This window comes from Cynoglossus semilaevis, chromosome 19 (assembly GCF_000523025.1).
Source record: "Cynoglossus semilaevis isolate Cse_v1.0 chromosome 19, Cse_v1.0, whole genome shotgun sequence".
NCBI classification, from domain to species: Eukaryota; Metazoa; Chordata; class Actinopteri; order Pleuronectiformes; family Cynoglossidae; genus Cynoglossus; species Cynoglossus semilaevis.
Window position 1 is genome coordinate 10632701 of NC_024325.1, and position 26584 is coordinate 10659284.

General features: G+C 40.0%; 2 protein-coding genes across 4 annotated transcripts in view; one reads left to right on the forward strand and one right to left on the reverse strand.

The window, feature by feature from the left end:
- Positions 1–220: 220 nt before the first annotated feature.
- On the reverse strand, positions 221–5113 carry smyd4 (SET and MYND domain containing 4). 2 transcript variants are annotated; one of them, XM_017041716.2, is made up of 11 exons: positions 4866–5113; positions 4465–4609; positions 4187–4276; positions 3082–4093; positions 2391–2657; positions 2078–2175; positions 1941–2036; positions 1712–1856; positions 1379–1495; positions 552–675; positions 221–412 (listed from the first exon to the last, which is right to left on the reverse strand). In XM_017041716.2, the coding sequence occupies exons 1-11, from the start codon at positions 4997–4999 to the stop codon at positions 286–288; spliced, it is 2355 nt and encodes a 784-aa protein (XP_016897205.1). In that variant the 5' UTR covers positions 5000–5113; the 3' UTR covers positions 221–285. The 2 variants fall into 2 exon arrangements, with proteins under 2 accessions (XP_016897205.1, XP_024921314.1); XM_025065546.1 differs by having other exon boundaries at positions 1941–2002; positions 2050–2175.
- Positions 5114–5775: 662 nt separating this feature from the next.
- Positions 5776–26584, forward strand: part of LOC103395242 (replication protein A 70 kDa DNA-binding subunit-like) — a 28147-nt gene continuing 7338 nt past the window's right edge. The window contains exons 1-13 of one of the 2 annotated variants that reach the window (XM_008332899.3): positions 5776–5915; positions 6230–6277; positions 6621–6696; positions 6825–6933; positions 7011–7102; positions 7182–7250; positions 11751–11949; positions 13655–13757; positions 13855–13923; positions 15756–15948; positions 18965–19101; positions 20200–20348; positions 22887–23016. In XM_008332899.3, the coding sequence (XP_008331121.1) occupies positions 5883–5915; positions 6230–6277; positions 6621–6696; positions 6825–6933; positions 7011–7102; positions 7182–7250; positions 11751–11949; positions 13655–13757; positions 13855–13923; positions 15756–15948; positions 18965–19101; positions 20200–20348; positions 22887–23016 (1407 nt within the window). In that variant the 5' untranslated portion in view covers positions 5776–5882. The remainder of the gene's footprint in view (positions 5916–6229; positions 6278–6620; positions 6697–6824; positions 6934–7010; positions 7103–7181; positions 7251–11750; positions 11950–13654; positions 13758–13854; positions 13924–15755; positions 15949–18964; positions 19102–20199; positions 20349–22886; positions 23017–26584) is intronic. The other variant, XM_017041717.2, reaches the window with a different exon arrangement.

Genomic DNA, 26584 nt, shown 5'->3' on the forward strand with positions numbered 1-26584 from the left:
ATGTTGCCTCACACTGCCGGACTATCACTGAGGCATGAAATTGAAATGATTGATGGATACATCCTGACACCAGGAGGTCAGAGATCCACATGTAAGACAGCAGACGCTTGGGAGCTCTGTTAAATCCCTTCACCTACACCTGAGGAGTTGTTCAATTACCATCACCTTCCCTTTTTATTATATATAACAATTTAAAATTGAATAAAAGGAAGAGATGAGCTGACATCATTACAATTTTATTTCCCCTAGCAATGAACAAAAAATTGGTACTGCAATTCCATTCTTTTACTTCCCTCGGAGACAGTCTTCCATGGCTTGCAGCTCCTGTAGTTCTTGGCAGTGGGGGCCACGGTGAAGGCGAAGGAGTCTCCTGACCTTGGGGATGACAGAGAGCGCTGCTCCTCTGGCTCCCCTGGGAGACCGAGAGGAGAAAGGCACTTAAGTGTCAGTCAAAAATAATTAAATCGTGGTTGTTTTACAAATGTGAATCTGTTTGGGAATACCAACCCCGGGCCCGAAGACTGTCCGTGCTGTCTGTATAATTTACTCACCCATTAAAGTGCAGCTGAGCTAATTTGAAGAGCTGTTGACCCAGTTCAATACTGTCACCTCCGTACTGGGAGATAATCGCTGTGGCACTGCGTTCCAGATGGGCGGCAGCAGCGTTCCAGTCACCTACAAACAAAGCACTAAGAGTTGTGAAATCACAACAACACACAAATCTGCACAGAAATGACATGTGCGACGCCGCTGCATTAAACACAGCCGTAGTTGATTAAGATACTTGTAAACAATAACTTTATTTCAGACTCCTGACTTTTTCATAATTTAAAGAGGAAACTTTTTTTAATGTTTCTGTGAGAAGCTCAAAGCTAAGAATAAAAGACAGAAAACACCTGAATCACCAACAACCATCACAGGCACAAGACACATTGTTTTGCCCAAGGACACTTCAACAGTCTCCCAGTGTCCTCTGTGGCAGCTTTACAATGTGTTGGTTTGGCTTGTTCTGTTGTGTCTGAAAGGTTTTGTGTTATTTTCTGTCTGCCTTCAGGACACTTATAAATCTCTGGCTGATAAATATTTGAAGCACAGGTAAAGAGGGACCACCTGGTTAAAAAAACACTCAGTTATCATCAGGATCTACTCAGATAAGCACGTGGGTCAGTGGCTAGGTTTGTCACATGTAATTCATTATTGTATTTTTAAACTAACCAGTCAGCTGAGAGAAACAAGTCGGATTATTAGAGTGAGAAATAGTAGTGAGTAATAAAAACAAACCTCTATGCCTTTTTTAGGTTTAAGTAAAACAGGAAGTGCAACATAATCACACACTGTTGCATGAAAGTGCAAATACATGGTTTGGATTTCTTCTTACCCATTGTGGCACATGCTCTGGCCATGCAATCAGCAATTTCCCCCTGTAGAGGGTGTGTTTCTGCAAGGATTAGTCCTGCGTGACAGCGAGTTCTGTTCAACAGCTGCAGGGTCTCTTCTGAGGGAAGATAGAATGTAGGACATAAGAGACAACGACTGTCTTTGGAACAAATATAAATAACACAAAAGATTATATAATATATATAAAAAAGATATTAACAGAACAAATAGAAGTCGGTTATAAATGGGATGTTCGCTCTGATATAAAAAATGTGCGTTTTTGAGTGTTGAAGACTTTTAGACAACAACAGGTTTTAGGTACTGAAGTACTCACCTGGTCTGTCTCTCTCCATCAGGTCCACAGCCCTGTTCAGTTCATCTCTGATCTCCTGCAGCCTAATCGTCACTTCAGCTGAAGACATACGATGATTACACGACGGTTCCCCACACAGGAATCCTGTTCCTTTGTCTGCACAATTCTTAAAATATATATATAAAAAAACATCTAAGGAAAAAATACAACATTTTCCAAGTTAATAATAAAAGATTGACCATAAACACACTTTAAGAGACCCTTTGCATTTGCAGCACAGGAGTCCTGATTGGTCAGGACCATGACTGAAACCTGACTGCTGCTGTTTGCCCACTGCTGTTTCCTCCTGCGACTGAAACCTGGCTGTTTGCCCACTGCTGTTTCCTCCTGGTGAAGTGTGCAGGCCTCACACTGGCACAGGAAGTAATACTGTTCCTGCAGGAGTCTCTGGCGTTTCTTAGTTATCATCCTTCTGCTGTGAGGACCTGAAGAAACAGGGAAATGAGGTGAATGCAGTATTTATAAGGTACACTTCAATACCAGAATAAAAATGGTTAATAAATTACATAAAATACTGAATATTTGGGACATATCTGTGGTTCTGTAGAACCTCAAGTTATCATAGAAGTACAGAAATGAAATGTTCTTTTACTTTGAGGTGATTATGATTAAATGAAAATGTTCATAATCCTTTTACTACCATAACAGTGCAGAATCTCTTGTCCCGCAGTGATGTCTTTGGCAGCTCTGACAGTTACAGCGACTCCACAGCCAGTGTTTCTGTGCCAAGATGCAGCCTCACTGAGATGTGGAGACAGATCTGGTGGAAATGGATCAACAGCTGTTCCAGTGCTGAACACCAGGCTGGTGTTGGGACAGCAGGAGTGATTTAAAAGGCTAAGGGTTGGAAATACTGCTGAAGCAATGCGGACTTCTCTGGTGGACTGGACTGGAGATTTTCCTGATACTGGAGAGTGGAAAGAAGGTAAAAAATACTGACATATTTACTCATTCTGTAGAGAAGAAAGCCAAGGTTTACTGGTTTTAGTATTCTTTTCCACAATAGACTAAAAACAGACCTAAAAACAATAGAGTCTAAATAAAATTAGTTTAATTAGTTAAGGAAATGAATTGGATTTTTTTTCCTAATTACATTTTTGTAAAAAAAAAAGAAGTGAAATCGCAATGTTGTACAACTATGATTACAGAAAGAAAATATGTATTATGTCATATGTGGACAGAGTTAATACCATGTCTCCAACTTTTGCTGACTGACAAGACAGACTGCTTAATGATGAGTGTCACATTCAGGCTGTTTCTGTTTTTTGGACTGAGACAAGTGAGAATTTGAGGAAAGGTCAGTTACCCTGTATGAAATCTTTATGAGTTACCTGTATCCTTCAGGATGACAATCGCCTGAGTGTTGCACCGCAGTTGCAGCATGTGTCTCAGAATTGCACTTCCCATCAGCCACAGCTCGGTGCTCTGATGTGCATGACCTTCAGTTGCATCTGTTGATTGGCTGTTGGCTGTCAAGGGCTCACTGAGATCCCAGGACGCAGGTAGAGTCCCATCCTTGCTCAGTTTCAGGTAGAGTGTTGCTGTAGTAACAGCACTCAGGAAACGGACGGCGGGGCTGTGGCGATTCAAGTGATGAAGTAAATGAAACACCCTCAGGTAAGGGTCACTGCAGTGGGAAGCTAGAGCGTCAGGTTGATGTGTATGGCATGAACTGGACATGGTAGATTCATGGTTTGGCTCAGACTCTGTGTAAATAATTCTATTTAGTTCTTTGGCCTTTAGGGTCGTTTTTAACCCCGCCTTTAGCACTACCCTCAGGGCCAGTTGTGAAATCACACCCATCGCCATCAATTCTGCTCCCAGTGGACACTCCCAGCGGTGATGTTCATCCCACGCATCCTGCTGACAGTCAGCTGAACAGTACCGGCTGTAACCGCATCCGCCACATGGCACAGGATGCAGTGTCTCAGTCAAACATCTGTGACAGCACCTGTGCTCTGTTCCAAACACTCCTGTGCTGAGACCTCCTCTCTCCCCTCCCACACCCTCCACCCCTGGTATAAGGACACAGCTGTACGGTCTGTCATTGAAGATCACTTCTCCTGCTGCAATTCCATTTGTAGCCACTAGATGTCGACCCTTCTCATGGCTAAAGCCAACGACAGCTTGAGGACAAATCCAACTCAAATAATCTCCACCAGATGGTGCTTTGACTCTGCCTGGATCTTTATTATAATTTGGAGTAATACTATCATCGCCCTCTTTTCCCTTTTCGCCTAATGTGATGTGTTTCATACACTGTGTCTGACGGTCTTTGAGTTTATGTACAAGGTGAGAGGGGTAATTATTCTTCAGGGCCTTGTCGATGTCCTCTACACATTTCTAAAGGAGAGAATAACCAGAAGACAGGAGACAAAAAATAAGCTAGTAAAACCAACAACAAGAGGAAACGGTTAAAAATTGTCAAAATTTCACCTGGTAGTGGTGCAGATGGTAGAGGGCAGCAGAGCGGTTGGCATAACACAGTGACAGCTGCTCAGAATTTTGTGGGGAAAAACATATGCCCTGTCATGAGAGGAGACAGAGAAGAGGAGAAGGTGTCATGTTTTAGAAGAACTACATTCTGACCTTGAATGCACTCAAGCAGCACTGAAATCAAACAGTTTTTACAGGTTTGAGGTAAAACACACAGAAACACAAACAAACATATATACACACACGTGGGGTATTTTATGTACTGGGGTCGTGTGTACCTGTGAATAGTGCAGAGCTGCAGCAGTGTAGTCTCTGCTCTTGAAGCTACAGTTTCCTCTTTCTCTGCATTTGGCTGCCTGTTCTGTGTCTTTCTGCACAGGGTAACTTGGGGAGATGGAATGTAAATAATCCACATCATCTTGTCTGCAACATAAAAAGACAAAGTTATTTTGAGGGATAAGAGAAAGGTGTGACAGATAGCTGGACTTGTCCCTTCATTCTCATTGTATAAATGAATTAACAGGCGATTAACGAGTTTACGTTTTTCACAATTGTTTGCAATTACTTTATATTAGTATTATTGTGCAATGCAATATATAGTTTAGTTTAAAGCCCAGATATCTTCAGCAAAACAAAGAACCAGGTGTACTGGTCAGTTTTTTTAGCTATAGATACTCACGTTGTCAGAGTTAGGGCGAACTTAAACACATCATCAATTTCAGTAAGAGATGTGAAATGCTCCTTTAAAGCGGCGTCAAGTCCTGCCCACTTCTGAGAAATATGTTCCTGCCACTGGACACACGGTAGATCCATCACTCCAGCGCAGAGAAAGTCGTGTTGCTCTTAGCAATTGTCTAATAACTTTCATTTGTTTTCATTCCGCATCACGTTGCTTCGAATTGCAGACGTCACCAATGACGAGTGGTTCTTCGGATATTACCTTTCAAAATAAAAATTTGACCAAGCGAGAATTACGACAGCGAGAATTAAATGAACTACATTGTGATATTTGCTGTTTTTCAATTTAAATAATTGTGATGTAATACAATTTACAAGATGGTGTATTCGTATTTGATTGTTTAGCATGAATAGAATATTTACATAATTTAATTATCAACACACTGTGTGTTATTTTTCAAAATCGAAAAAAAGATTTAGCTTAAAACGTCTCAATTTAAAAGAAGAGAAAACAAAAGACATTGTATTGCCAATGCACATATAGCTACATGCAACAAACTTGTTCATTTTTTTACCTTTAAGCTATGTGTGAAACAAGAGCAGTAGTTTCGGTGCATGGTATGTCCCAACTATCAAGACAGATGTAATTGCCCTACTTGCCAAATTACATTTAAAGTGTACATGATAAGTAAATAAGTAGTTTAAGGTCCAGTAAAGTCTCATGGTCTTCCTGCATGAACCACACGACTACTTGATGACTGCTGGGAATTTAATTCCTGTTGCGACCATGAACATGATTAACAGCTTATTATTTCAATGTTTTAACTTGTGCTGTACATGGTTGTTTACAAATATAGGTTTTATAAGCTTTTAATTTGAAAACCTAAATACCTTTATCCGGAAATAGTTTGTAGTCTCGAGCATGTCAATTCCCTCGCGATACTTCCACTTTCCGTGCCACTGTTTGGTCAACAGCTATTAAAAGCTGCTTTTTTGACAGCTGAGTTGGACTTCAGACATGAGTGTAACGCTGACAGACGGGGCAATTCAAGTACGTACAGATATTTTTGTGTTCTATAATACTTTTATTTGTCACCACGCTTATATTGAGTATTTCAGCGTTGTTTGACTAACTGCAACTTGCTAGCAATGTTTCAACTCATAAGCCTTAACTTAACTTATTAAGTTGAGCCTAACTTAAATTTAACAATCAAAATTTTTTGGTTAACAAATATCAAAGATTAAACAAATACCACATCACGCCCTTTTATGACGTATAACGTTATAAGTCAACTAAACAACACCACGATAAAACAGGTCATCAGGGAAGACTAACAACTAATTACAGTTATTATGTTCTTTTAGGCCCTCTTCAGAGGCTCACAGGTGAAAGATCCGGTTCTCCAGCTACTGGTGAGTAAATCCAAGAATCATCAGTTCATATTCATACATTTAAATATTTTTTGATCGTCCTATTATGAGGCACTGTTTTTGGAGTCGTATATTGTGCAGTTCTTATTTGCAAACATGCTGATGGGGATGATGAGGATTGCTTAATATTTGCTATTCTTCATTAATTTCAGAAAATGACCCACAAATAAAATAATTGTTATCATTTGCTATATTATAATAATAATAATAATAAGACATTTATAAAAACGTTAATTTAAAAGATCCTTAAAAGGTAAATGAATATGCCAGTTTCTGATGCTGATGATCAGGTCATAAAATGGTTTGTCTCCTGTGTGTTTGGTAGAACAAGCGTCAAGTCTGTAATAAAGGCTCAACCAGGGTTAATCTCCGAATGAGCGATGGTCAACACTATTCAAATTGTAAGTAACTTGAACCATTGCTACATAGTGTATTTGTAGCAGACTGAAAATACAACTATGATTATCACATGAGTGCTTACACTTAAATTTAATCTAAATGTTCTTGTTGCTGGGTTTCTTTCCTATAGGCTTTTTGCTGAACACCTCGTTAAACTATCTGGCAGACACTGACCTACTATCACCTAAATGTGTCTGTAAACTTACAAAAACCACAGTCCAGGCTTTTGAGGATGGCAGGTTGGTGATTTCTTTTTTGCTCCACTACTGTCTCCTTTATGGCTTTATGGGTTTATTTTATTTTATATATTTTTTAGACTTGTGGTGGTTGTGTTGGAATTGGAGATACTGCAGTCGGCCGAGGAAACCAATGAGGTTATTGGGAATCCCACTCCCCATAATCCACAAGGTATGGTTTATTTTCGCAGTTTACATCCATTAGTTCATTTATCTGTCAGGTTCCTGAAGCTCCGTATGTAAACTTTCAGGTCAGAGTTCAGTTTCGGAAGCATCTGTTACAGACGAAGAACCAGGGCCGTCACATGGACACAGCAGCGGTGAGTGTGTCCTACATATATTTTCACCGTTGCTTTTACTTTAAATCCAACTCTAAGTCAAGAGAGTCATGCAGCGTTTTAGTAGATGCCACGGCAAAAATAACTTTTTAAGCTGCAGACTCTAACTGACTCTGGCAGTTCTCACAGTGAAATTTGATCATTCAGCAATATCACATTTTTATTGAGCAAGACTTGTTTTGTGGAATTTTTCTATAGGCAGCAAATTGGAGGAATTTCACTCCTTCTTTCCAAGCACATGTTTATTGATTACGATATGGGCCTTCTAAATATAGCAAGAATATGGATCAATAAAAAGCTCTGCTGTCAGCAAAAAGTGGCCCAGCATTTTCTTTTCCCCAAGACTTGTTTAGTTTTGTGGAAAGTGCAAAAAATAACATTTTGACTAGAGATGTTCACACACTGTCGTTGGCTATAACAGTTTACAGTTTATGCCTATTGGCTGTTTTGTTTTCCATTGCTCACTAATGTAGCTACATCCTCATGTTAATATTTAAGACTTATATTTTATGATATTTTAATGTCTGAACAGAGATGAGTAGGATCTGTATCCTCTGTTGTGTTGTGAGAGCTCAGTCACTGTTATTGCATTTGGGTTGAAAAGAGAAATCATTACACCAGGAACATAAAACCTTGTTATTATTAAGGTGAAAAAAAAAGTAATGTTACCAACAGAGGGAGCCATGGACCATTTGAAGTGCGGTAGCTGATGAATCATTTCTGTCTCCTCAGTGTTTTCCCCCCAGTATGGCCGTTCTGCTATAATCCCAGTAGACCTACATATTCCCTGTTGTAGTCTCCTTTAATCTCATTCACTATACTACACTTAAGCCTCTCACCAAAAGAAAAAATAAGGGAGATGTTATAGGCGTTGGGGTCAAAACCACCAATCAGTATGTCTAATGTCCCATTTTTAACAGGTTGAATTCAGTTGATTGTATTAAATGTTAGATGAGTGTAGTGGGAGTGTACAGGAGTGAGTGTACAGCTCTAGTTTCCTCAGTTCCAGTCCTTTTTTTTCACATCACACTGCACAATTTTATCATATTTACAGCTCAGCCATCAGAGCAAGAAACTATCTTGTTGCCCAGTGGCCATCAGGACCTGCAGAGATCATAACTCACACTTACACTCTCGTACCACCAACTGGATTTCTATAACGAAATACGAACCTTGAATAATGGCCGGAGTTTTTTTTTTTTCTTTTTTCTGAACCTGACTGGTGTCATGAATCACGCCTAAAGTATCTTGTGTTTTATCGCAGCTTTGTGTATTAGCTCAGCCTTTGTTTCACTCTGTTGTTTTATTCCTGCAACTGCTCATAGCATTGACATTGATTTTTGTTATGTGGCAGAAACAAACCCAGTGGTCCTCCTCAGTGGAAGATGTACTCATGTGGGTGGATAATGAGCGCTCGCTATACTGTATAGTGTGAGTTTGTGCATGCGTAGGTCTGTGTCCGTATGTGTGTTGTGACTGGGGGAGAGTGTGTGTGGGCAGCCGGCTCCTTCACTTCATGTTTTCACCAATATTATGCTGTGGACTGAATCCCTGTGTACTGACGAGCTAAGAGGAGATAATAGTCAACACTTTGCAAAGATGAGTCTCTGCAAGTTAAGTACTTCATCACACTCCATCCTCAACCTGTGATACATGTTGCCTCAGAGATCCCACCAGATACTGGAAAGCGACTGCTGTGTTTAATTGTTCTGTTGCAGAAATGGCCTTGCCTTTTTTTCTTTTCCTCAGCAGTTCCACAAACACCTCCTGTGCATAAATCCTGCGGCTCTGCATTTAATTATTTTCCAATAGTTCTGTAAATTGTATTTTCAGGACGCAGATACATTTATTTGCACTCCCAAAATTGCTAAATGTTGCAGATTATGTGTATTCGATGAGCTGTGGATGACGCAGTGACTGGGGACACTGAGTTTCCCAGAGAGACGTGAGTTTATAAGAAACACACATATCTCCAGGCCTTTTCATTTGGCTTAAGTGTTTCCTTGCCTTTTACACTCATGTCTTCTCAACACGTTTTCTTTCTTCTTTCTTCTTACTTTTTTTTTATGGCAGTTGGCAACTGTTCATGCACAACTGCCCCCGGCACTTACCAGTAGGTTTGCCAGGGAATAGGAGGAAGATGAAAGAAGGATGGAGAAAGGCAGGTGCAGTATGGCCTACTGTTCAGGCTCAGGACGGATTTTACAAGATAAATAATAGCTGCCTGATCAGCTGGACAAACATTTTCTACATAAGCCAAGGTACACTTGGAGCAAAAACAAAGACAATTAGCAGCAGGGAAGGCTGAATGCTATCAAGGCTCATGATTTAGATTTAATTTAATGATTTTTATTCCCTGGAACTACATAAACTTGCTCTTTTATGGGTTTCCACAAATATGCAAGCCTTTCCATCTGCAAAAGTGCACTGAAACAATACGAATATATTGTAATTAATTTTTTATTTTCAAACTTTATATTAAGTTGCTTCTTGGCCACCTGTCTAATCTTTCTTTTTCCCCGATGCTTTTGTAATTAGAGAGCTGGTAAATCAACACAGGAGACTGGAATTGCTGTTTTATAATCAACTGAATGGAAATAATTCCTGAGATTAACGAATATTTGAAGTGGAAACAGCGTTTTTTTTATATGCTAATTCACAGATACACAGTACAAATACTGGTACTAGCCTCGGTTCGGTCTCAAAAATATGAAATTAACTGGAAGCGAGTGTTAAAATGTGGAACAGCTCTATGTTCAGTGTTCAGTGAGAATACCAAACACGGCATGTGCTGTGGAGGATAAGTATTTGGATGAAATCAATACCAGTATCAAAATACATACTGGTATTGGTGCATCCCTAATTAATGCCATTTTTAAAAAAGATATTTTTTTCTAAGCTCACTCTGCACATACCAGACCAAATATCAATCAATGATTGTATTTTGAAACAGTGGAGAGTGGTTTCAAAGCAGTCTGTGTAAAGTCAAGAATCCAGACACGGTTCCCAGACATTTCTGTTGTTTGCAGACGATGTTCAAATTCCACCGGGGTCGGCCCTAACTGAAGTGCAGTTAAAACATCATTTTTCATCAGCAACCTGTTCTCTGATGTTTACCTTTTACTTGCAACGCTCACTTCTGTCTTTCATGAACGCACAAAAGCGTGTGTGGTGTCTTTTTTTTTTATTATCTCCCAAGTGTTGAATGATTTATTTTATTTCATATATTTCAATTTCCTCATGGCTAACAAGCCTGACAAACAGGGAGTGTTTAAAGTCTGCTGCTCTTTTCTCATCAGCAGCTTGAACTGATCCTGATCACAAAATTAAAAAGCCTTGATACAGCTCTTTGCCCTCCACTTTGTTCTCTTCCATAAACCCCTTTAACTCTCCCTTTTCTTCTCCCTTCTTCCTTTACACCATGCTTCTTCCTGCTAAAGCTGCACGCAGATATTGTTTCTTTTCATTTTTAACTTTTTGCTGCTTTACCTTTTAGTTGGCATTAAGTGCATTTCAAGAAACAATCGTGCGTTGTTACATTATTTCTGCCGTGTGGTGGTTGGTATCAAGGAAGATGTATTTTTTTCTCTCCTTTCTTTACCTAAATGCTATTTCTCAGTGGTGCAGGCCATTCTTTCCAAAATAAGTCTTTGCGTAAAATATATTATGACAACATCCAGCTGTCTCTCCTGACTCATGCTGATGAGGATAAGTGCTAGTTTACTGAGAGGAGAGTTAAAAGCATATGAATTCCTAAGCCATTCACGTCTTTAAAGCTTTCTAATGCTGTTGTAAAGGGTCGAAGAGAACTCTCATTGTTTCACATTAAAATGGTTGTTTTTAGGTATACATATACACCTACAGAAAATACAAATTGTCCTCTGCATTAATGCCATCTGTGACACAGGAGCACATAGTAAAGAATGTTAATTGATTTCTCTATGTCAAGTAAAGGTTATGTTAAGAAGCCTCAGCTCATGTGACCTTAATGATAACTCTCTTCTATTAGGATTTATGGTTTTATGGTGGAGAAAAGAAATGCCAAAATGTGTTACTAGAACTCAAGGGCTCAGTGTTGCAATTCTGAAATTAGTAACTACTGTCCTGCTTATAAAAATATCAACAAAAAAACTCTCTCTGGAACAGAGAGTTTGACTACAGTACATGATATCTGGTTTGAAAGTAACTCTAGAGAAACCTGCACTATGAAATTTAACGTGTGACCAAATGTGTTTGAGCTTGTGCTGCTCATAGTTCAGTATGTTTGTATATTCAGTACTGAGTTACTTCAAGTGAACTTGTATTTGTATTTACAACTTTCTAGCAAGTCATGAACATATGTCCAACTTTATGGTTGTTGTTCTGAGCATTCAACTGTGAACAGTAGTGGTGTAAATGTGGGATTGGTTTATTTTCTCTCAGAGACCACTGTGGTTTAGTATCTCTATAAATTGACTCTCTTTTCAACTTTTTTTTCCTCAGTAGCTTCTCCAATGAAGTCTTCACCCATGAAGTCTTCACCCATGAAGTTCTCATCCGCAGTCAGTTCACCCATGAAAAGTTCACCTATGAAGATGTCACCTATGAAAATTTCCCCAATGAAATTTTCACCTTCAAAATCCCGTGATGCTTCTCCAAGTCCACTGATCCCTATCTCCAAGCTCAATCCTTACCAAAACAAGTAGGTTCAGTTTTACACTGTCTTTGTGTCTGCGTCTGACATCTAAAACTGAAAGATATTTTTAAAAAATGTATTTAGGGCACAAACATGCAAAACATTTTTTTTTGTTTATCTTCCTTCGTTTCCCTGTTCATCACCTTTACTGTCGCCGTCTTATATTTCTGTTTGCCTCGACTTGAAATCATTTCAGTACTTTAGGCATTTTGAAAATGTGTACATGGGTTTGTGCTGGGACGTGCTGGGGGACACTTTTTCTCTGATTGTTATTGTGAATGGCTCTCTCAGTGAGCGTGTGCGCGTGTGTCGGTGTGTGCGTGCGGGTGGATGAGTCACCCCATTTGCATGGAAATGAAATGACCGATCTTGCCTCAGAAGTGGACACTTAAATGGCAGGTACTGCTGGGTCCAGATGATTGCTGCTGAGGTTTTGATTCTGTTATTTGGCCCATTGGGGATTTGACCGAGCCGTAGTTTTAACCCCCTTCCTTTCCTTTTTACAGTTTTCCAAGTCCTTCGGGGTTCCACTTCACTACATATTTTCCCTTTTGCATCTTGTGCTTCCATTAGGCTTAAGTCTGTGTCCCTGACCTTTACGTTGGCTGTAAAGACAGGAGCACGGCACAGTGAGATGTGGTTGTTCAGATTGGAATAATTCCCTGTCAACAAACTCCTTTTTTTGGGGTGGGGGGGCTGAGCAAATATGGCCTGTTTAAAATTGCAAGTTGTAAAAATAACTGTGCCTGTAGGTGCTGTAATAAAGTGATGACTGTTCCATCTTTGATGTTGGGGACTACCTGCAGTGAATAAAACAGATGACTCCAGCAGCCGCGCTTTTACCACGCATGTTAGTGTCAACACTTTAACACTGTGATACATATGGTGGATTATGTATAGATGCAGTGAATGTATGCATGGCTTTTTATGGCAGTTTACATGGCTTTCTCATCCCATTTCGCCGGTGTTAAGTAATAGAATCTCCAACAGACTATAATTGGCTTTCGGCTGCCATAAACCTCAGTGTAACAGTCTTATCCGTACTGAGCAGGGAATGAGGTTCACTCTGGGCCAGCAGCTGCTCTCATGATAGTGGATTTAATTGCAGGCAAAGTTATGGTATGAATATCCTCCACTGCACAATTATCAATGCAGTCTAAAAGCTTACTGCTGCATAAACTGCAGAGCTCGACTGGTTGTTGTTAAAAACAAAATGAGAAGCACATTTTTAATGTGTCCAATCACTGGAAGATGAACAACACCTACCAGGTAAATATTTTGAAATTGTTGTATTGTTGTATTGAGTTGTTGAAGTCTTTTTATGAAAGTTTAAGACTCTTGTTTTATTTTCCATGGGGATTGTTGTTTAACAGTCATGAGCAGAGAAGGTGACATTCATGAGACAAAGGCTTTTTAAAGTGGCTCACCAGTTGGTGCCACCCTTTAGACTTGATTCTGTTTGAGTTTCGGTGTTTGAAAAGTGAAACTTTTTGTTTATTACATTTGGTTATTTGTTGTCTTATAATTCACGGGACTTAAATTTTGTTGTTGCTGTTAGCTAAACTGCGGATGTTTTTTTTAAACAGATGAGTTCAATTCCAGGTTACAGTGCTTTAGAAGTGGAGGAATGTGTTCAGCTTTTTTCCCTTGGCATCTACTCACCTGTCGATCCTGATTCAGTATCGAACATTGTCTTCGCATGTCCTTGTAGATGGACCATTAAAGCCCGAGTTACCAACAAGTCCAATATCCGCACCTGGAGCAACTCTAAAGGAGAAGGAAAGCTCTTCTCCTTTGAGATAGTGGATGAGAGTGTGAGTAAAACTGTGTTGCTAACCAACTTGTCACAAGCTTCTTTTTTTTCTTCATTCAATAAAATATTGATTTGTTGGAATGTGTTTCCTTTAACAGGGAGAAATTAGGATCACAGCCTTCAACAAGGAAGTTGACAAGTTTTTCTCCCTAGTGGAACCAGGAAAGGTGAGAAAGTTACAAATTCCTCAAGATTCTCAGACACATGTCTGATATGATGGAGAATACAATGGGGGGTAAACGTATTTTTCTTGATAACTAAAAGGATGTTGGGTGCATAAAATCCTATTTTTTTGTTATTGACTTCATGTTTTACATCTGTGCATAACTACATGTTTTGACACCGATGTTTCTTCTATGAGCACACCATGGAACCACCGTTGTCGTAACATACCAGAGAAGATTTACATAGTTCCAATTGCAATTTGTAATTTGTTTAAAAAATTACACGGCACTTTCATTTTTCTGGTCTCTATACTGGCCATCAGGAAACTCATTACAGACATTCGGTGCTGAGCACGTGCTGGCGTACCCCAGGAGAAATACAAAGACTCTCATTGTGTCTTAAGACATTAGAGTATTGCTTTCAAATATACATTTCTAATATGATCATTTCAAATAAACCCCCTGGTGTAAAAGTCTTAAATGTATGAAAGGGTCTCTTAATAGAATTATCTCACAATAAAAGAGTGCCAATTGAAGAGCTCTATTCCAGTGTCTCCATTGGCATCTCTGATAATAAGAAATTAAGTTTCCACCAGCTGAAGCTTGTGAGTCCATGACACACACACCTATAACCTTATCCCATCTGCAACCCAGACAGCCTTGATTCACTGAAATCCAATTAATAAGTATGGCATTTCATGTCATCTTTCAAGAATAAATTATTACTGAAAGAAATAAAAATACCTTTTCTACTCGATGCTGTATATTTTACTAAAGACGTTTTCTGTCAAATGGCTGGAAGTTTTAATGTGATTTAACACAGTTAGAAAATTGATTAATTACAATTTATAATGATTAATCATGATCATAATTAATAATTATTAATCAATGTACATCAACATCATATGTTTCTATAGAGCTGAACCCTCCATGATCAACTACCTGCAGTTGAGATGGCATTTTAATCTTGAGATGCTTTGTGAAAAGAAAACATTTGCGCAGAATATATGTATATAACAACATATTCACCAACTGTGTATTTCACCAACAGTAAGTACACAGACTGTGTAATTACTGGATGTACAGTGCGACTTATTCTGTCCATGCATTCAAATATTAATCATATTAATTCTACAAATTAACACACATTTTTGGCAGCCCTAATTGAAAAGAAGTACAGAAAAAGAAAAGAACTTATCTGTTGGGTGCTTTCTGTGAGAAATTCAACATCCTTGTGCCTAAGTGGAGAATCCCAACACTTGACACCAGTCACAGCACCAAGACCTCAGAGCGCGTCTTCCGCATGCTTTCCCATGTCTATGCAATTTATCCAGGTAGAACACATACCTAAGCTTTTGCTCAACTCAACCCTGTGGTCCATAGAGCTTAATAACTCAATTAACCCTGGCTGTCGTTTCACTGGTCCCACTGACTGGAGCATCAGCCACTGGCAGTGATTCCCAACTCAACCCTGGATCCAATTTGTGCCCTGTGCTCTCCAAAGATAAATAAAAAGAACCGTTTTTCCTTCCCTCCTGTTTCAAACATTGACAGAAATTGAGTGGGTGTTACAGGCTCCGAGTGACCAGAATGTTTATCAAATTAGTTTCATGCTGCTGTCTTCTTGTGAATCACAGAGACATGTTAGCAGGAAGAATGAAAAATGGACAGATAATGGATCGGACTGTAATAAGAGTTTTTTTTTGGTCTAATAAACCATTATTGTAGGGATGATTTTCTTGTCGGCATCAGTAAAGTATTCACCCTTTGATTCAATTTCCAGTGCACAGAGAACAGCCAGTATAAATGAGGATGTTTCACTTTGTTTCCTGTAGGTGTACAAAATCTCCAATGCTACACTGAAGCTCGCCAACAAACAGTACAACAAACTGAGGAACGACTATGAGGTGACCCTTCACGGCCACTCCCTCATTGTGTTGTGTGACGACGGCCAGGGAGTTCCCACAGTGCACTGTGACTTTGTGTCCATAGCGGAGCTGGAGAACCGAGAAAAAGACACCGTCATTGGTAAGAGATTTGAGATCGGACTGATTTATAGGTTTTATATTTGGTGACAAAGAGTGAAAGTGATCGAGTGACTCGCAACCGTGGCCCCAAGGACAGTGGGGGTGAAAGCAGCAAGGCCTGGACTGCTACAGTTTTTTAAAGCTCCGTCTCCCAGGAGCTGTATTTTTTCACTCAAGTGTTTGGATTATTCCTACAATGTCTCCAAAGTCTTGGAAAGTTTTCACAGTGTTAATGGAACATTTAGTGTGAAGTTAATTTAAAAAAAGGATGTGTGTATAATTAGTGTGAAACTTCCATGTGTTCTCCTGTGGCTGTTGGGTGAGCGTTCCTTTCACGGCATGGTAGGTGAAACAATAGTGTTAAATAGACAGTCACTGTTGTTGATAATCTGACCTGAACACCGCTGGACCTTGACTTCATTATAAACATACAGCCTTTGCTGCAACTGTTAGTTGGCGCTAAGTGGCATGAAGCTTTTTTTGGTTGTGTGTTTTGAAATTCATTTTTCGATGACAACTACCTTTATCTACTTGCCAAAGAACCCTGCTTCATAGCCCATTTTTGAGCTAAGAATTGTTCCTAAACATTATGTTTTTAGTATCAAAGCTGCTACAGTAAAGAAGGTCAGCATGCTAACCTTACAACGACAACATCAGCGTATGCTAAACTAGTTTGTTGGTTCAATCCTCAGTTTTTCCATATTGGGTTTGCATGATCTTTCTGTATGTTTAAGGGTTATACCAGGGGAGGGTCAAAATGGTTGTAATGACAGTGGTAAAAAGAATATCTGATATTGTATGTCCCTGAACTTGATTTAGCACCTTAGTTTTCTTTTTCATTTGTATCACATTGTTTGTGAAGTCTGTATCAAACAAGTAGCTCTGCCCTAGAAGTATTTTGTTTCAAAAAGGTTGTGACCCCTGCTCTAGACCAAATGTCAATAGATAATATAATTCACATGGTATTGAGGCAAGTGTTCATTTTAACACAGCTCTGTCAATACAATTACACAAGCTATTTATTTCAATAACAGTGCTTTAACATTTCAGACAGTTTATCTGAGTATAAATACAGCGTCGTCTGATTATAAATACAGTGCCGGCTGCTGGTCACATGATGGCAGAGCACAACACTTTTATAGCCTGTGCTCAGCGGAGTGTATTTTAGTCATAACGAGGTTTTACAGATCATATCAGACTTCGTCTTTTTGTGTCTTATCAGTGTCACAGAGTTCGACTAGTACCAGTTTGGTCTGTAATACTGGCTGGACTCCACGTGCCCTGAGGGGCTGGTGTTATGGATGCTAGGACGGAGTTGTTTGGGTTTAATCTGGTGAATAATCAGCAGGACCATCCGTGAGTCAAGTCACCCTGAGCAATTAAAAACCATTGATATAAATGTTTGTAAAAACGAGTGCATAGTTCCTCACGGTCCCTTATCACTCATCTAAATGTGGTTTTTTCAACTGCATCATATTTAAGTCTACTGCTGCATAGGGTCAGCAAAACACAACAGCAACTCCTGGAAGGCAAACAGAGTTATTGATTCTTTAAAGTGTTTGACAAGAACTTAATGGCCGTAAAGAAAACAGCCGAGCCCAATCTTCCGAGAGTGTTGTATGAGTATTATGGGTTGCATTTGATCAGTAATATTGCATGATTAAATTAGTCTAAGTGTTGAGCAGCACAAGCCAACACGCTGGCAGACAACACAGTCAGCAATGCTCTCTGCAGTTTACCTGCAGAAGTGTGTTAACGTCGGCCTCAGAGGGGCAGCGTTACATGTTCTGTGCATCATCCGTTGTCTCACCCTCTCTTCACTCCCTTCCTCTCTCTGCGCTTTTGTTAAATAGGGGATTATAACATGGTAATGAGAACTGTCAGCCTGTTCCTGTGGTGATAATGGAGTTCAGAGGTGGGTGACATCGTTTCAATCATAATGGAATTAAGGAGCGCTGAGAGAGTGCAGACCGAGAGCAAGGGAACAACAGGAGGGAGGGGGTTTAGAAAAAGGTTAGTTGATTGAACAGACAGGAGTAGGAAGTTGAAAGAATCACTTGTTTGAATTATAAAACTGCCGGTCATATTTAATGTGTGGGCAGCAGCCGGAGATGATCGACAGGAAATTACCACCGCGACTGTGGCCATTGTTGAGCCACATAAAGTTGACCTGTGGAGGTTCTCAAGTCAGGAAAAAATACTTTCACATCATCGCAATTCTGAAAAGCTACAGCACATGGTGTGAAATGTCAACAAAATACAAAATAACCAAGGTTAGAAATGTGTGTTTTTACACCAGTCATTTGAAATAATTTACAGTCAGAAACTTTCACTGAACAGTCAGTCACACATTAGGTCTATTCTATTCTATAGACTAGTCTATAGTCTATTCAAATACCTCGATCTCACAGGGACCCGATGCAATAAGGCTGAGGAGCCAAATGTGGCTCAAGGGCCACAGGTTGGAGCCCCCTTCACTAGTTCTACCACTGATTTAAATGTCTAGGTTTGCAGTATTTTCTGGTTTTAGCAGTGTTAAATTCATCTTTGTTGTACATAGACTTTTGCAGATGGGTTATACAGTATATGTTTTGTAATGTCAGAATAAAAGGCCACATCAGCAGTGCTGAACTGCTCATTAGTGAAGTACATAATGTGTTTAGGCCCAAAAGGAAGACATGAATGCAGAATAAGTTGGTCCTCTGTTTTAATTTCAGCACGTCTCTGTGCCAGTCAGCCTGATAGGACACTCGTGTCTGTGTATTGTCCTTTAGCGATATCAGAGGGCTGTGAGCCTGGGCCGGATCGAGTCTTTACTGCTTATGGTGCAATAATTTTTTTTTTTTACATAATGTAGAGATTATCCAGGGGGCATTTTCTCATTTTATATCAAGAGTCTATTTACATAATGTGCTATTGCTTTCTTTTCCTTATGGCTCCAAGCACATTTGTGTGTGTATATTCATGACCTATCTATGGATGGAGGGCACAGATTTAATGGTCCTCTCTGTCTACAGATGTTATTGGTGTGTGCAAGAGCGCGGAGGATGTATCCCGAATCACCACTAAGGCCGGAAGAGAAGTCTCCAAGAGGGCCCTCGTCCTCATAGACACGAGTGAAAAAGTGGTGACAGTCACACTGTGGGGAAAGGAGGTAATGATTTCAGTCCCTTCTCTCTGTACATTGACCGTCCTTTATATTCAACCCACCTATCTGTTAATGAATATAAACGTGAATGTGTGCATGTGTGTGTATCCTCGTCAGTGCTCTTGGCACACTTTAGTGCACTTGAGCATGCAGACCATTTTGATGGAGTTTCCTGAAGTGTAAAATGTGGATCAGTCAATAGTCAGTATTTGGAAATTTGGGGTAAAAGTAGCTCTTTGATTCAGAGGAGTTGGCACTGTTGTTCTCCAGAACTATTTCTTCTGTATTATTAGAATGGCTAATTCATTAATTTGCATGTTGTGAAATTATTACACAAACTTAAATATTGGTCAGTCATTTCCATGCTGCTGATCCGGCCTTTTTCATCTAAAATATAAAAATACTGCAAGTTACATTTCGTCATTGGGGAAAAGTTTTGGCCAGAGTCACTACAGTCACTAAATATCCTATTTTCTGGAAATAGAGTTGCAGCTTATTTTTCTATTTGCAAACTGTGATTGTGAAAATAGCCAAATGCGGTCTGTACTGTACTGTTGTGGAGCTTATACTCACAGTATAAATCTGCTTGTTGTTGAATGGAAAGTCGAGCCATATATTTCCTAAGAAAGGAGCATTTGCTTTTTGAAAGTGAGGTCCTCGGTTTATTACTTTCCACCGCTCTGGTTGTCACCCCAACATTTATATGAATACATACAGTAATATAAAAAAAAACAACACCCCAGGGTGTGGGTAAAATTAATTGTTCGTATGATTAATTTATAAAACTTGATTTAACTAAACGATGGGGTCCATCCTAGATGAGGTGTGGTTTTATTTCCTTGTATTGCTGTCGTTGGGAGGGGCCTGTATCTGATTGCCTTTCTGCCGTGCCTCTGAGTACAAATTATCAACATTCTTTTATAAAACTTTATTGGCGTTCCTGAATACATTTTCACATGCAGTAAAAACCCTATCATATAATATTTAGTCTCTGTTTTTTCAGACAACCCTAACGTTTTAACACTGGAGCCACGGGAGACTAATTCAACTGTTGTCCCTTGTTATTCTGTCCTAATGTGTGGTCCTTGACTCGTTTTTCTTCAGGCAGAAAAGTTCGATGGCAGCAGAGAGCCCGTGGTTGCCATCAAAGGAGCTCGTTTGTCAGATTTCGGAGGCAGATCTCTCTCAACTGTGTTCAGCTCCAAGTTAATGGTCAACCCAGACATACCTGAGGCTTTCAAACTGAGGGCATGGTGAGTCATTCCTCACAAACAAAACGAACGTTTAAAAGAAACACACAACCAAGACCGACACTTACCTACAGATGTAGGGATTACCTGATCACTTTCAAATCACTGACAGAATACTGCCACCTGTGGAACGTATCTTCAGATACAAATCTGATACCTAGTTGTTAAATAATGTATGGATTCATTTGACCTCACATTCTAAAACACACTTTAAATTTTAAACATAGTTTTCAGGAGTTTTATGATCGGTCAGACTGACTCGGTACTGTATTATTCAAACCAAAGAAGATCCCAAAAGACTTAAAGTGAAACTTTGTGCTAATGGCCTGCTGTTGCTTCAGCAGCAGCTTCTCTGTTGAGTAAATGTCATCAGGAAATGCATGTGGCCATCTGTGGATTTTTTTTCTGAATTTGTTATTTACAACATTTACTAAGAAAGAAAATAAGGAATTTTTGAGACGGGACATAACGTCATTACTGCTGTGTGGGATGTAGCCTCATTCTAAAAATATCTACGCTTTTTTTTCTATCAAGGTTTTTTTTCCAAAACTGCATTTTGTAACTGTACATATTCTACAGGGTGTTCCACCACAGTATGTACTTTACGAAGCAGTCTACCTGCTACTGTATCCTTAATAATAAACGTCCAGAAGTGTTCCAACCCACTGGATGCTGCTCAGTTTATCAATAACCATTATATATATTATAGCCCTTAAGTATCGTCATCATCCAATAACATGAAAGTGCTGGTCGCACTGGCTATTTCTCGTGAAGTTGCCTCCTTTTCATGGCACCGTCGGTGATTCACAGTACAGGAGGTCTTCGACATAGATCCATTCCTGCGGTGCAACACGGCTCGATGCTGTTGCCGTAAATTGGAACTCACATACTGTACAGCTCGTATGTAACGTAACACAGTGAAACCATCGTAATGTAGAACATAAAAACATCAGGAGAGTCTGATTTTACTTGGAAGCCATAATGAGGGGCAATAAGTTCCGCAAAAAAACCAACACAAAAGAAACGACGAAACGCCGTCAAGGATTTCGTAAACCGAAGATCCCGGTATTGTTCTTTTCTGTGGCAAGCAAAATGAATGAACTGTGACAAGGTCACGTTTGTATCCTGAAAGAAGTGGGTATAAAACCCTTAGTTAAATTACTTCAGATCTAGCTTACATATAATAGGGAATTAAATGGCCCCCGTTGTTACTATACCATGTTGCAAACTCTGCTCTCACAAACAAAGGGGTGGGGCTAGGATGACTTGCCAGCACTGCTTAGAAAAAATAAAAAAAGTTATATCTATTTTCTGTGTCCAGCCATGGATCATTTCCGGTCATTTCTACATCAGATACAAATCAATTTCCTCTGCTCTCCAGTGTCTTTAAAGCCCATGGTATAAAACACGGGACCTGCTCACACATGAATGTACATCAATGTCACGGGTAGATGATCACATGTCAGGTGCTGGCAGCATGTCCCCCATCAGTCTGAGGGGGGGTGTGTGCAGTGTCTAGCTGGGATTGGATCAAGGGAGGAACAGTAGAGAGGACCATGGATGTTTCAGGATCACAGTTCAGTACGGATGTTGATTAGCTAAGAAAACGTGCAGGGAGTGAGCCACGTTGAACTGGATTCCAGTTCTTGTGGCGAGATTGTGAGTCATTGCACTCATTGAGGCTGTTCCTAAACGCGGCCACAAGTGAAATAAAAATAGGTTTTTCATTCTGCATGCGTGCATAAGACTTCTGTGTGCATACGATTTCTCATGTGTCACACTGCTATTCTTGGGCTTAGTGCGTCAAAACAACATGCTCCGAGTATCGAGGGGAGTAATGGGAATTTGTACCAGAGAGTACTTCCGGAGTTTTGTTTACCAGCTTTGGGGACACATTTTTAACATTATTTTAACATTTAGATCTGCACTTTACAAAGGTGAAAATGTGTCTGATTCAGGCTCCCGTGGAGAACATGTGCATTATGGGATTGTTTTTGAACAGATTTGTTTTGTAATTGAAGAAAAGTGATGAATTTGGATGAAGCCTTGATTGGATTGTTCTGCTCATCCAAATATAGAGCAAGGACCCCCGCTGATGCATTAAGATTTTAAAGGGCATGTTTAAACTAGAGATACACCAACAGAGGGAGTTGGTAAACAAGACTGGAGATACTGTAGCACATTTTTGTTTCTTCTCTAATCCCCCACTGAATTAGGCCTGAAACACACTCTACCACTGATTGATTGATGTATGAATGCATGTAGACAGCAGTCAGTTTGTTAGATAAAAGAGGTGACATGATAGAGAGGCAGTGACTGCAAATCAGTTCATTTTGTACTAAGGGAAAACATCAGTCGCAGCTGAAAATATTTTTAGCCATAACCAATTTTCAATACAGTGTTATTCAGCTGGATCCTCATGCCTCCAATTATAATGGACAATTATTTATTCTTCATCTTCTTTTTGTTTGGTTTGTTTGTTGTTGTTACACGTGTGTATGTGCTTTTAATGATGCGTGCCTCTGTGTGTTTATACTCCAGGTATGACCAGAAAGGCCGTGGTCTTCAGAACCAAACCCTGATTGACACCTGGTCAGCGAGAGGTGCAGCAAATATTAAGTGGAAAACTCTCAGTGACGTTAAAAGTGAACGGCTGGGACATGACGTGAAGGTGCAGTCCACACAGACATACTCACTACTGCAGTTCTCCAAATTCACATGCTGTTAAGGACACCATTAGATTACATTCAGGTGAAACAGTTTAATATACCCTAGCATCTTTTTGTACATATGTGACTTTTGGAACAGGCCTTCACACAGTGCGACTAAAATATCTTTTGTACGCTAAAAAAAAGAAAGTTTTCTCTGGAACTATAACGAGTCAGTCTGTCACACGGGCAGCTGGTTATTGTTTGACGAGGGAGGAATGAAACCCTTACAGATGCCATAGCTTCTCTGCATCAGACAGTTCTTAGTGTGGTTAGACAGGCATGGCCAACACACTGTTTTAGAGTCAGTCCCTCCAAATCGAAGGCTCCAGCACCAGCGATTAATGCGTCACATACTTTGACTTGTTCCACTTACGTCTCCATCACTTTGACTTCCATATTTTAAACAGCGACGGGCCGTAGATCTGTGTTCAGTAGAGTAGCTCCACATGTACAGTCCCACAGATTAGCCTCTGTGTACGAACACTGTCATGGTGCTGCAAACCCCTGCACATCCACACTCAGGTTTCTCTTTATGCTAAATTAGAGCCTTGTATGACTTAATGGATTAGAGCTGTGGCTCCTCTAGTCTGAGCCCCGTACAGACTCAATAAAAACCTCAGATTATGCCGTTCATGGTGTTTTGGGTAAACAATCAGCGTTTCAGCTAAACCTTTTGACAAGCTTGCTTTTTAATTAATTGCATTTATTTGCCAGTTGTCACTGTCATTTCTCACAAAGGAAGCCATGTATGGGAGGCTTCTGGGTTGTTTTTTTTTTTTTACCACTGCCACTTCTAAAAAATGTCTAATTATGTCTCGGAATTGAGGAAGCCTATGGGGCATAACATAACCAGAGGGGAAGTAATGCGGTCTGAGTGGGAAGGTGAGAGACAGAAGGTGTAGAAGAGTCAGTCAGAGCCTCTTAAACCTCTTGTAAGTTATTAAAAGCTGCTGTGAAAGCTAGAAGGAAACAAGGCTGTCGGAAGAAGAAGAAGAAGAAGAAGAAGGGGAGTATAGGGGAGAGGGTGGGGTGACAAATGGAGGTGAGTGACAAGAGATGTTTAGAAAAGGAATGAACATAAGAACCGTTAACTGGCAGAGAGAATAAAGAGCCCGGAAGAATGTGTGTGAGTGTTTAGAAATGGTGTTGTTTTGGGTTTTTTTCCCTTTATCTGTTTTTGCCCTCAGTTTAGTTGTTGTGCCCTTTTTTTCTGCCTTGCACTTTTGCAAACAATTTGAGTAATTGCAGGTCTGCACTGTTGATGTGTTATCATTTACTTTGAGTTTATTTTGGAAATTTGGATAATTGGTTTATACTGCAGCGTTAATGAATGACTTTTACCTCCTTGACAGCTGTGTGACTGTACATATGTGTTTGTGCGCGTGTGCGTGCGAGTGTACGTGTATCAGCCATTTTTTAATTAATGTAGCAGTTTGAGTTTGGGTTTCAGGACAAGTATTAACGTTAGCTCGTGCAGCCACATCAATTATGTGGAGTAGATTTTCACTTGGTTGCCCTTCCACATACAAATTTAATTGCATTTGGGTGCCAGGAGGTGACACGGGGTTTTGCTGTGATAAGAATGGAACAGGTTTTTTTTGTGTGTGAACACGTGTGTATGTGAGTTTCGGGTGTTCCTGCACACACACATTTTCTTATGTTTGTGAGTCATGCGAGTGTCTTTGTGTATCTGTTTTTGACGGGCAGCGTTAGTCATGCCGTTCCTCTTGGTTCTCCACACTGTGCTTAAGGTGAAGACTTTGCCCTAAGGCTTCTGTATTCACACTGGAATACAGGGAGAGCTATGATCCAGATCCTGCTGACCTCCATCCTTATAGTCTCTGTGGCATCTGCAAACATTACAAGTCAAGAACAAGCTCTGAATGAAAGAATCCTCCTGCCATGTCCACCATCTTATCACCCTGCCCTCACCTCTCTAGGCTCCCAGCACTTCAATCTGCCCTTGTGTGTAAAATGCAAAGAGACAGCCATACTGGCAGAAAAACATGGAAGCGGCGCACTGAGGAGAGCTGGCTGTTGCTAAGGGGAAAATATTATAATTAATTAAACCCCCATACTAAGTGTTCCTTCTCTGTGTTGTACATACTGGGTAGACGGATGGTGGACAGATTATGTGTCTATAAGTCAGTGTTAGCCAGAGGGAAGAAAATGTCAGGGAGCTCTAAACCTGACTGACAGTATCTGGGGAGGTTGTGAGGAATCGAGACACTATCAATCACCTCTCACAAGATGCAGTGAACACAGTGGCCTTTTCACATCCACTGCCCGGAATGAGAACTTCAGAGAAGGCGAGGGCTTTTATCATGTAAAATCAGAAACGGCGGGTGTCTTTGTAGACGTGTGGCCAGCAGCCTGACAAGAAACCTTGATGGATTTATTTAGGCCAGCATCAGACGAGAGTCCGGCCCGGTACTCCGTTCTACTTGTTGTTTGAAAGAAGTCACTTCAGATTTGTATTCATTCAGGTTGTATTCCAACCTCCGGTCTAAAAGTCTGTCTTCTGGAGGAGCATGTCGGTTTGGCTTGGCTTGCGTAGCTTTCTCCGTGTTTGTGTGCAGTCACTCAGTGTGTGTGTGTGTGTGTGTGTGTCTATTCCCAACCTAGACACAGTTTGTCCTGTATTTTTTATTTATATGGAAAATGAATGCTCTGCTTCTCCTGGATTAGAATTTTTCCTTCCTTCCCCCAGAAAATGCTTTTTTTTTTCTTTTTTTTTTTCTCTGGGCTACCTTTATCACCAGCGTGATTCCACTGCCGGAGGTGTTGATATCTGTTCAATTACTGCAGCATTGCCGTGTTTTAATAAGGCTCTGTTTGAGTGTGTACAGTTAATTTTAATTAATAACTGAACATTTTGCCCTTTGTATACATACGCAGAAATAATTTGTGGGGGGGGGGGTACCTTTAATTGTGTATGTATACATTAGCACAATTTATGGATTGTTGGAGGGGAGAAAATAAAAACCAGCGCAGTTGTTTTGTTTTCATCCATCCAGCTGAAAATACTTACTGGACTGGAAGACTCTTATCAGCTTCTAAAGCTGTTCCAAGATTGTTGCATCCATCAGCTCTACTGACTCTCTGACAGCACCTGTGCTTATGAAGCACAGAGTAATCCCACTTTTATCATGTTTTATGTTCCTTGTTTTACTTTTTGAAAACAACCTAAGCGGCTTTTTTAATCTCAAAGGGCTCTCTGAGTTCTTTGTACACTAATTGAGGGTTAGCGCAGTGACATATGCTATTAATACAATAAAGAAACATCCCCCTGTTTGAGTGAAGAAGTTTATATTTTTTATCCGGATGTCAATCAATAAAAATCTTTAATCGGAACTATTGCAGAGTGGCTGTAATCGTGATTAATCGTGATGGACCACTATGATAATTTAGGTTTATTAATCATGATCATTCCTGCACATGACAAAACTCTTTATTTTCCTGTGTATTTCTGAAACAGAGAAGTTGGTGGTGTTTGTGCCTCACACTTGTTTTTATTTGTGACTAACA

Excerpts from the sequence above, each read along its gene's own strand:
- smyd4 (XM_017041716.2), bottom strand. The coding sequence starts at position 4,999 with ATGGATCTACCGTGTGTCCAGTGGCAGGAACATATTTCTCAGAAGTGG. Across the intron at positions 2,658-3,081 it reads TGTCATCCTGAAGGATACAG|TATCAGGAAAATCTCCAGTC; the intron begins GTAACTCATAAA and ends TCCACTCTCCAG. Across the intron at positions 1,857-1,940 it reads AATGCAAAGGGTCTCTTAAA|AATTGTGCAGACAAAGGAAC; the intron begins GTGTGTTTATGG and ends ATATATTTTAAG.